Source organism: Lepidochelys kempii, chromosome 12 (genome assembly GCF_965140285.1).
Source record: "Lepidochelys kempii isolate rLepKem1 chromosome 12, rLepKem1.hap1, whole genome shotgun sequence".
NCBI lineage: Eukaryota > Metazoa > Chordata > Testudines > Cheloniidae > Lepidochelys > Lepidochelys kempii.
In genome coordinates this window covers 41,657,271-41,669,974 of record NC_136391.1, presented here as the reverse complement: position 1 = coordinate 41,669,974, position 12,704 = coordinate 41,657,271, and the positions used below count along the sequence as shown (strand labels likewise).

Genomic DNA, 12,704 nt, shown 5'->3' with positions numbered 1-12,704 from the left:
TCACCCCTTGCGCTAAATGTTCTTGGGTGAGGCACAGACATTGCATAGCATAACCTATGGCAATCACAGCGTTTAATAAGCTTTCCAAACACAGCTCAGCACACAGGCCCCGGAGCTGGCAGTTTATATCCACCGAAGTCCAAGTCACACAGTCATGGTGCCACTGGCCTGGCACATCTATGACACAGCCCTCACAATCTTCAAAAAGCTTTCCCCTAAGACAGTGATTAAGAACAGCATAAACAGCAACGCGTACAATAGTCCGCATGACCTTTTTACGCTCACGACAGGGCTCGGTGGGGGAGGCCGGGGCCATTATAAGCGCTAATGAGGGGCGCCCCACCTGTTCGTGCTGCGGCCCCAAGTCTGGATCGCCAGCTGCTATGGCAGGTGAGCGAGGGAGCGGGAAGCTGCGGCCGGCCCAGCCCAGCCCGCGGCTTTGCTGCACTGGGGCCAGGCGGGTGCATGTCTGTCCGGGCCACTCCCCACGTAAATGGCTGCTCTGGGCACTCCGGCGCCGGCTCTTCGCAGCCGCATGTCTGCCCAGCCCAGGGCACCCGGGTCAGGTCCTGTCCTGTCCCCGCTCCCTTCCCTGCCCTGCCCGCCCCGGAGCCCCCCTGCGTTGCGCACCGCCTCGCTCTGCCCTGCCCGGGCTCCGGCCCGCACAGTACCCGGGCAAAGTGTGTTGAAGTGGGCCGGGGAGCGCTGGCCCCAGGACACGGCAAGCCCCGCAGGGACCCTGAGCGGCTTGGGCTGGGCGGGCACCTGGCGCGGCGTTGCCAAAACCCAACCGCCCCCAGCGTATGGGGCAGGGGTACTGGGGGGGCCGCTGCCTCCCCCCCCCCGCTGTGAACAGTGGGTTCGGGGCTATTTCCAGTCATTGAACAGCTCAAGGCCCACTGATTGTGCATCTCATCCTGTAACACCCGGGCTGGTGTCTGGTATCAGGTCTGCTCTCGATGACAAGGGCGCATGTTCTTGTCTTTTTCCTTGTCTTTTTTTTTTTAATGGAGGTGGTGACTTTGAAATAAAGGATACACAGTTATTCCTTACTGGAGAGTAAGGTGCACTTTTCTTCCAAGCTGGGCCGTTAGCATAATACAATAATACCTAGCTCTTCATTTACTCCTTCTCATAACACAAGAACAAACAAAAGGAAGTATTTCTTCACACAACCCACAGTCAACCTGTGGAACTCCTTGCCAGAGGATGTTGTAAAGGCCAAGACTATAACAGGGTTCAAAAAAGAACAAGATAAATTCATGGCGGATAGGTCCATCAATGGTTGTTAGCCAGGACGGCAGGGATGGTGTCCCTCATCTGTGTGTGCCAGAAGCTGGGAATGGGCGACAGGGGATGAATCACTTGATGATGACCTGTTCTGCTCATTCCCTCTGGGGCACCTGGCATTGGCCACTGTCAGCAGACAGGATACTGGGCTAGATGGACCTTTGGTCTGACCCAATGTGGCCGTTCTTATGTTTTCCATGGCCCTGGCTGTGACACAGTATCCTGACCCCTGGGTGCAGAGTCATAGTGAAACAGCTGTGGTTTCTCTCAGCCCATTACAGACATCTATAGTCCAGATCCATAAATTGATCACAAGGCGAGTATCTCACTAATCCAGGACCCTCCCTTCATGCTCTGGAATCAATATCAAACAAATCTGAGCAGAGCAGGGCTGAAGTAGCTGTGTCTGGGGTCTAGAGACCAGAGGCTGGGCTTGGTGGACAGGGGAATGAGTTTTGTTAGAGAGGGTTCAAAACTATAACGTAGAAGCAGTTGAGAGGTTCCCCACAGTTGGGCAGCACCTTTGCACTTGTCTCCCAAATACAGAGAAGTCAGTCCCACTGCCAAGGGCAAGTTATATCCCCTGCTTCAACTGCTCACCAAAGGGGCTGATCAGTTGACTTGGTCTCCACCAAGCACCCACCCCCATCTCCTCCCCTCGCACGCACAGGTCATGCTGGCAATTGGCAACTCTGGTAGTTGCCCAGGGTGGTAGATTCCTGAGGGTAGCAGATTTTGGGAGCTCTCCTGGTTTCTTTCCTGTGGGGTGGTGGCTGCCCCATAGGGAAAGAGGCAGGTGGGGCTGCCCATGGTGGGGGAAAGGAAGAGCCCCCTAACAGGCTCTGGGGAAGTTCTCCCCTTCCCAGCTCGTCCCTACCCAGGTCAGGGAACTCATGGTTATAGCTCAGACACTGAATGGCACAGGGCTGTTCCTGGTGGCACCAGCCAGTACTGGCTGCTATGGGCCCTGCTGCCTGGGAAGCCCCCTACCCAAGCTGCTACCTTCTGTGGCTGTCCCATGCTAGGAGCCTGAAAATTAGGCCCTCCCCTGTAGGGGTGGACCCAGGAGTGGGGGTGGTTAGGACCAGGCAGGGAATGGGGAGTGGACTGGTGCTGCAGACTGCTGTGCAGACAGTGCCCAGGTCATGGTGGGGTTGAGCTGAGCGGCTCCAGGGCAGGGGGCCAGAGGAGCCTTGGCTCATCTCCAACATCAGCTGCCTTCACTCTTGCTGTGGAGTATCTCCAGCAGAAATCCCCTGACCAGGCCGACTTCCTCCTTTACAAATTCATGATCTCTTCCCTCACTTCTGCCATCTTCCTTGCTAAACAACCCCACTTCTCTAGTTGGCTGAACTCCAGGCCTGCAATCTCAGCTGCATGTTTGCCCCCTTTGATTCACTCCTCAAACCCTCGTCTCCTGTCTCCACTTCTCTCTCTGCACAGGATCTCGCAGATTTCCTCCAAAAGAAAGTTGACAAGACACAAGATGTCTTTCTCCCTCCCATTGGCTTGCATTCCCCTGCAGTTCTCGCCTCCTCCTGTCACATGCACACACACTTGTTTGCTCTCCTCCGCTTGCCCCAGTCATCCATCTCCTTATCATACTTGCGCGCCCTCTCGCGCTGACCTCATTGTTCTCCCTAACCTCTCACTCTTTCCCTCAAGACAAGCAGCCTTACAAACAAACTAGAAACAGAAAAACCAATACGGCACACTAACTGGATTAAACGCTGGCTAACTGATAGATCTCAATGTATTTGTAAATGGGGAATCATCGAGTGAAAACCTTTCTGGGTGGAGTGTCTCACAAAGATCAGTTCTTGGACCTGTGCTATTTAACATTTTTATTAATGACCTGGGAAAAAACATAAAATCAATCAGTAAAAGTTTGCAGATCTGCCAAAAATTGGGAGAGTGGTAAATAATGAAGACAGGTCACTGACCGAATGATTTGGATAGATTGATACAAGCAAACAAGATGCATTTTAATATGGCTGAATGTATATATCTAGGAACAAAGAATGCAGGCCACACTTACAGGATGGGAGAAACTATCCTGGGAGGCAGTGACCCAAAGAGATTTGGGGATCATGATTAAGGCTACATTTTAGTCACAGCTCACAGAGCTGCCTGGCCACACCTCCACCTGGCAGCTGAGCAAGGGGGATGTCACCACTTCTGGGGAGCCCCCCAAATAAGTGCCACCCAGAGCCCACCTCATCCCCTCCCATGCCCCAACCCCCTGCACCCTCCCACACCCCAACTCTGCTGCTGGAGGGGTGTAGGGTGCAATGGCCCGAGACTGCCCCAGCAGCGGCCAGTGCACCTGGTGCAAGGGCTGCCCTCGCTGCCCTTGAGCCAGGCGCACTGGGCACTTCAGAAGTCATGGAGGTCACAGAATCCATGACCTCTGTGACAGACTCGCAGCCTTAATCGTGATGGATAATCCGTTGAACATGAGCACCCACTGTGATGCTGTGGCCAAAAGTGCTAATGCGATCCTGGGATGCATAAACAGTGGAATCTTGAGTCTGAGTAGAGAGGTTATTTTACCTCTGTATTTGGCACTGGTGCGACCGCTGCTGGAATAATGCATCCAGTTCTGGTGTCCACAAGTCAAGAAGGACGTTGATAAATGGGACAGGGATCAGAGAAGATCCATGAGAAAGATTAAAGGATTAGAAAACCTGCCTCATAGGAACAGACTCAAAGAGCACAATCTACTTAGTTTAACAAAGAGAAGGTTAAGGGCTGACTTGATTTGTCTGTAGCGTATTGTCCGCTACATGGTGGAAAAATATTGAAAAATGGGATCTTCTATCTAGCAGAGAAAGGTCTAACACAATTCAGCTCATGCTGGAAGTTGAAGCTAGACAATACAGACTGGAAATAAAAGGTGTAAACTTGTAACAGTGAGAGTAACTATTCTTGGAGGAACTTCTCAAGGGTCATGGTTCAGGATAAGATTTTTGTCATGGAGGTCACGGATTCTGTGCCTTTCAGAGACCTTTGTGACATTTTCCGCTTCAGCCCCATGCTGGAGGGGGCCCTGGAGCTGTAAGCTGCTGTCATTGGTGCTGGGAGTGGGAGCTGGAGCTGTCAGTCCTTCTCCCTCCCCCCAGTGCTGGTTATTTGTAGTAAAAGTCACAGACAAGTCATAACCTTCTGTGAATTTTTGTTTATTGCCCGTGACCTGTACGCAACTTTTCCTAAAAATAATAGCAACAAAATCTTAACCTTCGTCATGGTGGTTTCTCCATAACTGGCAGTTTTTCCAATTGAGATTGGATGTTTTTCCAAAGGATAGGTTGTAGGGAAAGTCACAGACAAGTCATAACCTTCATGACATTTCCAGCATGGCCCACCTGATGATCACTTTAGATAAGCTATTACCAGCAGGACAGTGGGGTGGGAGGAGGTATTGGTTCATATTCTCTGTGTATATATAAAGTCTGCTGCAGTTTCCACGATATGCATCTGATGAAGTGAGCTGTAGCTCACGAAAGCTTATGCTCTAATAAATTGGTTAGTCTCTAAGGTGCCACAAGTACTCCTTTTCTTTTAGCTGTTTGTTCTAGCTCAACATGGCTAAACCAGAGCTCTTCATCTTGCTCTCACTGCTACTTCCTTTCTTGGTCTCTCTGGACACTACTACCTCCCTGCCCGTCACTCAGGCTGAGTAAATCTTCCCAATTCTTTGTGTGTAACATCTAAGAGCCCCTTTCCGATCCATCCACACAGCTAAAACTCTTGTCCGGGCTCTCATAAGGATTACGGCACCATCCCTCTTTGTATCCCTCCACTGATTCCTCTTTATCAGGCTACTTGTCTTTCCTTCCAAGGCCCTTCATGGCCTGCCACCACCCAACCTGTCACCTTTCAGTCAGTATGGAAAGGCCGACTTCTGCCTCGATCAATCAGCCAGTGGTGCCAGCCTCCAGTGCCCAGTTACATTTTCAAACCGGCACCTACAGGCTCGCACGAGAGGTGCTTCGCATGAACATCCACACAGCAGTGTCCTCCTTCAGAACCCACCTTTCCTGGGGTGCATATGGAACCCTGGGCTGCTGGGGCCATCACCTGTTGTGCCAGCCAACGTTATCTCCTTGATTCTCATGCTCCCCTGTCGGTCGGTCTCTTGTCTTCTACTTGGCTTGGGAGGTCTTTGGCACAAGGACCATCTTTTTTGCTCTGGTAGTGCAGTACCTAGCACATTGGGCTCCTCGAGGACACAGTAATGCAAATAAATTTCATATTTACAGACTGTAACATGAGGTTTGGGCCAAGGGTCTGGTATCACAGTACTGTCCTCTGAGGACCACTGTCCATGACAGCTTGATCCCTGGCTGACCAGGAGAGGTGGTGGCAAGTTGGGCTGATGTATGAAGTTTTGCTAGACAGGGTTTTATGGGATATACTTTGTCCTCCCCTTTGCCCCCAAATCCCTCCTGCCTCGATTCAGATTTGTTGCTGAGTCTGGAGTACAGCATGTACTAGGAGCATGTGTCTGGGAGGGTGCATGGAGGGAGGCTTGTACACAGCCCCCACCCCTGCCAATTGCTGAACGGACTGTTGCATCAGCTAGGATCTGTGCACAGTTTTTAGGAACAGTAGGGGAGTCCCACATACTAATCACACAACACTTTGCAATGCTTTGAGTGACACCTGCGGGTTTATGAAAGTGCACAGAATAGTCAGTCCCCTTGTTCTAAAGAGTCAGTTCTTGGTCACCCCAAAGGCAAGTCATAGAAAAGCTGCTCAGTTTTATGATTGGTCTCTTGGGTGTCCCTTTCTCCCACAAAGGAGGAAAGGGCTCTAGCTTGCTGATGTGCTTTGCAGGAAGAAAGGCCCTGATTGTGTTGGCACACGAGGAGAAGAACTCCTTCAATCATGCCATGAAAGATGCTGCTGTGGGTGTGCTGCAGAAGAGAGGCTGGAGTGTCACCATTTCTGACCTATACAAGATTAAATTTAACCCTGTGCCATCACTGGTACTGAACATCACTACTCCCCTTAAAGTTCAGCATTTCCCATCTTTGTTCTTAGTACTGACCTCTGTCTCCTATCTCAGGTAAGTCAAAAGACCCCAAGAACTTCAAGTATGGTCCTGAGACAGCCTTGGCATGGGCAGAAGGTTGGCTGAGCAGCGACATTGTAGCAGAACAGAAGCTTGAAGCTGCAGACCTTCTGATATTCCAGGTACCATCTCTCCCTGCCAGAGGAAAGGGGAAAGTCCTGGGTTGAAAGAGAAGCATAATCATTACCGGACACTATTCTGGAAAGTGGGAGAGGTGATAGTGTCCCTGTAAAGGGAAGGATCTGTCTCTCCTGCCCCAGAGGGTGAAGCTAGCACGTATATGCGTATCCGCCTGTGGTGTGGGTAATAGAACTGAACACTGGCTTGTGGCACTCCCCAGGGCAAGGCTTCGGTGGAGATGGATAGGCTCAGCCAGCTGGAAAAGAGACTAGATATGGGGTAGGCTTGGCGGTTTGAGGCCCAAAGCCATTTCTCTACATCTAGGTTGACTCCACTGTAACGCAGGGCTCTATCCCTCGGTTGCTGTGCCAGGACCCCCCTGCTCAGCCCCTGGCACAGTGCTAGTTTGGGAAACTGGGGTCAGGTCCAACCTGCGTGCACAGGGGGTGAGGAAAGCTCAGGGTTGCTGGCAGGTATTGCTTGCCTGTTTGAAGCACAGATGGGAACTGAAGAGAAACAGTCAAACTAAAGAGTCCCATTCAACTGGGCCCAAGCAAACACTGTGAGTTTTAGTATGGGTAACATAAAGGGGTGCAGTTAGGCCCAAAGAATGTCAGCGTTGCTTACAGGCTGGAGGACTGGAGCCTGGGAAGAGTTTGGGGGCTACTCAGCTGCACATGAGCTTTCAGTGAAACACTGATGGGGATACATGAGCAGGGGAATCTCACGTAGGAGCAGTCAGGTCACTTTACCTCTGCATTGGGCGCTGGTGCAACCTCTGCTGGAATCCTGTGTCCAGTGCTGGTGCCCACAAGTCCAGAAGGATGTTGTAAATTTGAGAGAAGAGCCACGAGATTGGTTATAAGGCAGGTTTTCTAACCATGTAGTGATAGGCTCAAGGAGCTGAATCTGTGTAGTGTAACAAAGAGACGGATAAGGGGTGACTTGATGAGTGTGCTCTAAGTTCCTCCAAGGGAACAAATATTTAATAATGGGCTGCTCAATCTAGCAGACAAAGGTAGAACAAGATCCTGTGGCTGGAAGCTTGACAAAACGAGAGGGGAAACAGAGTAATTAACCATGGGACGAACCAAGGGTTTTGGTGGATTCTCTATCATGGGCAACTTTTAAATGAAGATTGGATCTCTTTCTAGAAGCTGTGTTCTGGGAAGTTCTGCAGCCTATGCTACAGCAGAGGTCAGACTGGATGATCACAATTGTCCCTTCTGGTCTTGGAATCTATAAAACTCCAGGCCAAAATTCCTGCAGCACAAGGGGATGCAAGTCACCCCTCCTGCTGTACAGCTAAACCCATAGAACAAGACATAACTTGAGGAATTAGATTTTCACAGCAAACCAGAAACCCTGAGGGTACCAGTATGTGCTGTTACTCTTGGTTCTCGGCCTTCTCCAGTAGTTGTAATAGCCTTGAACTGAAGGCGGCCTGTCCTGCCCAAATAAAAGCCTTGGCAGTCTTAGAGCTTTCCTGTGTTTTCTCATTCTAGAGTGGCCTGCTCCATTTCTGTGGCTTGCAAGTCTAGGAGCCCCAAATCGCCTACAGCATTAGTCACGCTCCTGAGGATGCCCGTTTGCAGATCCTGGAGGACTGGAAGAAGCGACTGGAAGCTATCTGGGAAGAGAAACCTATCAGTTTTGTTCCAGACATCAACTTTGATCTGAGCTACGTAGGGGGCTTTGTGCTGAAACAGGAGGTGCAGGACCGCCAGAAAGCTCAGAAATATGGGCTGAGTGTGGGGCAGCACCTGTGGAAAGCCATCCCACCTGACAGCCAGGTCAAAGCCCAGAAGAAATAGCTTCCTCTGCAACACAAGGCCCAGTGGGCTCCTCTCTGGTCTCTATCACTGTGTGGCTCTGCCATGGTGGCAGGTCTCTTGGCTTTACCCTACTTTCAAATGCCTTTCTGCTCTTTCGTAGGGCGAGGAGAGCATTTCTTCTCTTCCCACCTCTTCCTCATGGGGGCGTTGGTGCCTCTTGCAGGCTACTCCTATCTCCCCTTGACTCAGGGAGGCGTCAGTGCCATACCTCCTCCAGTCAGGTAGCGGTAATTAACCTACTGGGTTCCAATAGCATCTGAGAGTGGGATGAGTTGGGAATCTTGCCTCCCTATTATTACATGGTGCTTGCTGTTCACTACCCTGGTGGTCTTGGTATCGTACAATGTAAGCTCTCTGTTCATGTATAACACAATGATTCTAAATAAAGAGGTTTCCTATTGGAACTGCTTATTTTATATATCTGTGTCCTTGTGTTCAGGGGTGACCTTCAGGCCTGGACAACCCCTGCACTGAGTTATTGCACCCGCCCCCGAGGTCTCTACCAATCTGACCTGGGGGGAAATTCCTTCCCAATGCAGATACGGTGATTCGTTAGACCTGAGCATGGGCGTGAGACCCACCAGCTAGACACCTGGGAAAGAATTCTCTGTAGTAACTCAGAGCCTTCCCCTCAAGTGTCTAGTGTTGCCCACTTTCTAATCCCACAAAACCAAACACCCTAGCCATGCCCCTTCCCTGAGGCCCTTTCCCCAAGGCCCTGGCCCTCACATTTCCCCTTCCCTCGGTGGCTCGCTCTCCCCCACCCTTTTAGAAACGCCCCTTGTTTGTTTTGGAGGGAAGTCCCTGCTCTGCTGTCTAAATTTATGATCCTGCTACTTGCAAGGAAGGTTTCCATTGGGTTTAGAGACCTCCCTGATTTGTCTTGGGTCCACCATTCCAAAGAGCAGAGAAAAGCCACAGCCATCTCTACTGTTCCTTCTACATTGGCTGCCGAGTGTAGCCCTGCTGCAGGAACAGCATCACTGACAAAGCGTGCAAGCTGGCTCAAGGTGCTACCTCAGTCAATACCAGGAGGACAATAGGGGCAAGAATCTCCATCAGGTCACTTGAATAACACAAGTTTTGCCCCCTCTCTAGCTCACCTTGTTTTCATTACGTTTTCAAGTTGTCACACAGCTTGGAAGGTGATCTGGCTGCTGGGAGGAAAACGTTTGGTCTTTGTTTAACCACTAGGCTGAACCTCAGGAAGAGGACTGGCACTGCTGGCCCTGTCTCTTCCTGGGTAAGGCCTCACATTTGGTAGGGTCTGAGGTCAGTGCCAAAAGCTATTTCGCAGACCCCTTTGGGCAGTGGCCAGGCCAGGAGGAGGGTGCAGTCCTGTAAGTGCATATGTATCAGTGCAAACCTGATCATCAGTAGCCCTGGGCTATGGTAATATGCAGGTATTATGCTTGCAAATCTCTTGGCACAATTAAGTTTCATGGATGAGTGATGAGGAGATTCCCCCTTTAATCATGATATGTTGAAGAAGCCATTGAGCCACTTCAAGCCTGCTCTTTGGACTGGTAAAAGAAGTGGAGTGTATCCCTTGCCCACATTTAGAATTTGCTAGTGGGAGAAGGGTCACTCCTTTTACATTAGAGGAGCATACTTCCGTGGCCTTGGTGGTCTGATTCTTAGCCAAAGGGACACAGCTTCCCTCGGAGCCAGCGCAAGGTTTGAAATTATCCTCGCATCACTCCTACACAGACTGGAATGTTCTGATGTGCCTTAGAGAGCACACTGTGCAGCTCTGCTCTACAAGGACAGGCCACCCTGACTACTGGACCCTCAGACTCTCCCATCCAGGAGCTAGCGTGCCATAGCCACACCCCGAGAGCCTGGCTTCTAAGAGACTAGCCTGCAATCACTTGGCAGGTAGTCCTAAGGTCCTCAACTGCAATCCAGATTTTCCTTCACTTCTAAAATAAATGAGGGTCTATTTGCCCTATCCCCGGAGGCTTCCCTCACTGGATTTGGAAGTGAGGCCCAGGGAGATGACACACAAGGTGTGCAGGTCCTGCAGCCAGGTGGGTGTGCTGTCAGCAAGGCGCTCTCCATGTGCAGAACAACAGGCAGAATGGCCTGGGCTGCATTCCAACAGGCACCTATGTGCTGGGCCCTTCCTTTTGGGAACTGTTGAAAGAAGGGAGCAGCCACTGCTGCTGCCACCTCTGGCTCTGAAGGAGCCCAGCACAGCTGGGCAGCTAGGAGAGGTTTAGGGTTGAGCCACTAGATGGCACATGCCAGCTGTTGGTTGGTCGGAGCTGCAGCATGGATAGAAGAGAAGGGAGCAGTAACGCAGCCATTGCTATAGTGATTCACTGGTGGCAGCCATTCAACTTGGGAGAAACCTACAGGTGAGGGCTCTTGGGGTCCTCAGAGTGACGTCCCAGGAAACCGCTGGTGGGTTTTTAGGCTCTAACAGGAGTAGCTGCGTGAAATGTTCTCCCCCTGCATTGGCAGAGCTTTGACTCTGCACCCGAGAATCAGTTCACTCTGCAAATGAGCAATAGGAGACAAGTGGCTGGTGTGTGTGTGTGGAGTAGCTAGGAGGGCAGTGAGGGAGAACAGACCCCAGGGCTCAGCCGACCAGCTAGAGGAAAAAGTCTGACCAAACTCGCAGTGCGGCTGGCACAAAGCAAGTTCTCTCTTTCTGCATGTCAGCTCAGAGCGGGGCCTGGCTGGCTTTTCCCAGCCCCAGTAGCCACATGTGGCCTTGGTAGGATATTTTCTTTTGCATTCAATATTCTAATCCCAGTGGACCCAAAGGAACCTTTTCTTCCCCACTCAGAGACCGAGTTTGATAGAGTTAGAGATGGCAGTTGACTGAACTTGAAAAAAGGCCCCTTTACCCCACCCAACCTGCAACTGTACACGATGGGAGGAGAGGCACATCTCAGGGAATACCCAGCCTTTGATCAAAAAGGGGGGGAGGGGAGAGGCACCTGACAGCAAAGATGATCTGAACCTAGCACTGCCCCCTTCAGGGCTCTGCCTGAGTCCTCACTACGTTCATATAAATTCTGTATAAATCTGCTTAATTGTGGTGAACTGCAAACATTTGATTCAGCACTAACTGGTCCCAGTGAGGAATGAACAGTCAGAGGGTTGCAGGCTGGAGCACTTATGATACAGGGGTTGGTTGTTTCAAGGTTTTGTTAGTACAAAACCCTCCCGGCCCTCTTCACTGTAGAGGGCTAAAGCTTCTGACTAACTCCCTGCCTGCTCCAGACAGTATCCTGAGCACTCAGCACATGCGTGGGGGAGACAGTCCTGCCCAGCCAACAGGAAAAGGGCTGTGTCCCTTGGTCTCCCCCCCCCGGGCACTCAGAACAATCGGTTAAACCCCAACTTAGTTGTGAATTGCACATGACGTACTGCAGATGCATCCTCTGACTCTCACTCTTGCTGTTTCCTGGACAAAATCAAATATGGTGTTAGTTTAATGTCTGAGCAATCCCTGCTGCAATGTGCCTGCAGGGGGGCAGACTCACTCCACTGCTCTATTTTCTCTGGTCTTAGTTTGTTTGAAAATTTTACCCAGCATAAACAAAAGCAACCAGAGGTGCAGCACTCTGGCTCCTGAGTTAGTCCTGTGCCTCTGACAGTGCCACGTGCTGCTATTCATCCCACCAAGGGCAGGTTTTGTTACATGTGGAACCCACTGGTGGAATGAGGCTGTCTTGTCACCCATGCAGAATGGCTGGCAGCGTGGGGGTGGCTGGTGGACACAGCCCTGGAAAAGCAGGAAATGCTGGACACTTGAGGCACTTCGGCTCTTTCCAAGGTGACAGAGGCCACAGCTCGCTCAGGGATTTTCCTTAGTTTCCAAATCATTGAAGGCCAGGGGGGCATTTTTCTTTAACAAATCAAAAGGCCCATGAAACTGGACTGCAGATGAGGTAAATCACCAGGCTCATCCAAAATAAACCCAAGCACCAGACCCCGAGGGAATAGAGACCTGAGATGCCACATGCTTCTGGGGGCGATAATGCAACAAGAACAAAGGTCCGACTTTTCTCTGGAGAAAGGAGAATCGAATCCTTTCCCCCTGCACAGCTTCTTCCAGACCCTAAGTTGTGGCTGCTGCTGCAGTACTGAGACTTGCAGCAGAGAAAGGAGGGGCCACAGCACCCACGGCCGCTCGTCTGCCTCCCTGCATGAGCACTTATTCAGACGCTGCAGTGGCCCCAGGGGGTTAATGCAAACTTCCCACTGCTCCCTTGCTCCATGACTGCAGCAGGAGAGTTGAATGATTGTGTCCTTCTGCAGCACTTTACAAATATTACAAAATGGCAGGTCACAGGACCCTCAGGACACAGGTAAGTCATAGCCCATTTTACAGGTATTCAGAGTCACAGCAAGTCACAGACCAAGTA

General features: G+C 51.0%; 1 protein-coding gene across 1 annotated transcript; it reads left to right on the top strand.

Annotated features, from left to right (window-relative positions):
• Nucleotides 1–266: 266 nt before the first annotated feature.
• On the top strand, nt 267–8,704 carry NQO1 (NAD(P)H quinone dehydrogenase 1). The gene is given in 4 exon segments (XM_078848163.1): nt 267–390; nt 6,130–6,269; nt 6,337–6,489; nt 7,993–8,704. Coding segments are annotated over 4 exon segments (726 nt in total). The 3' UTR covers nt 8,302–8,704.
• The last annotated feature ends 4,000 nt before the right edge of the window (nt 8,705–12,704 follow it).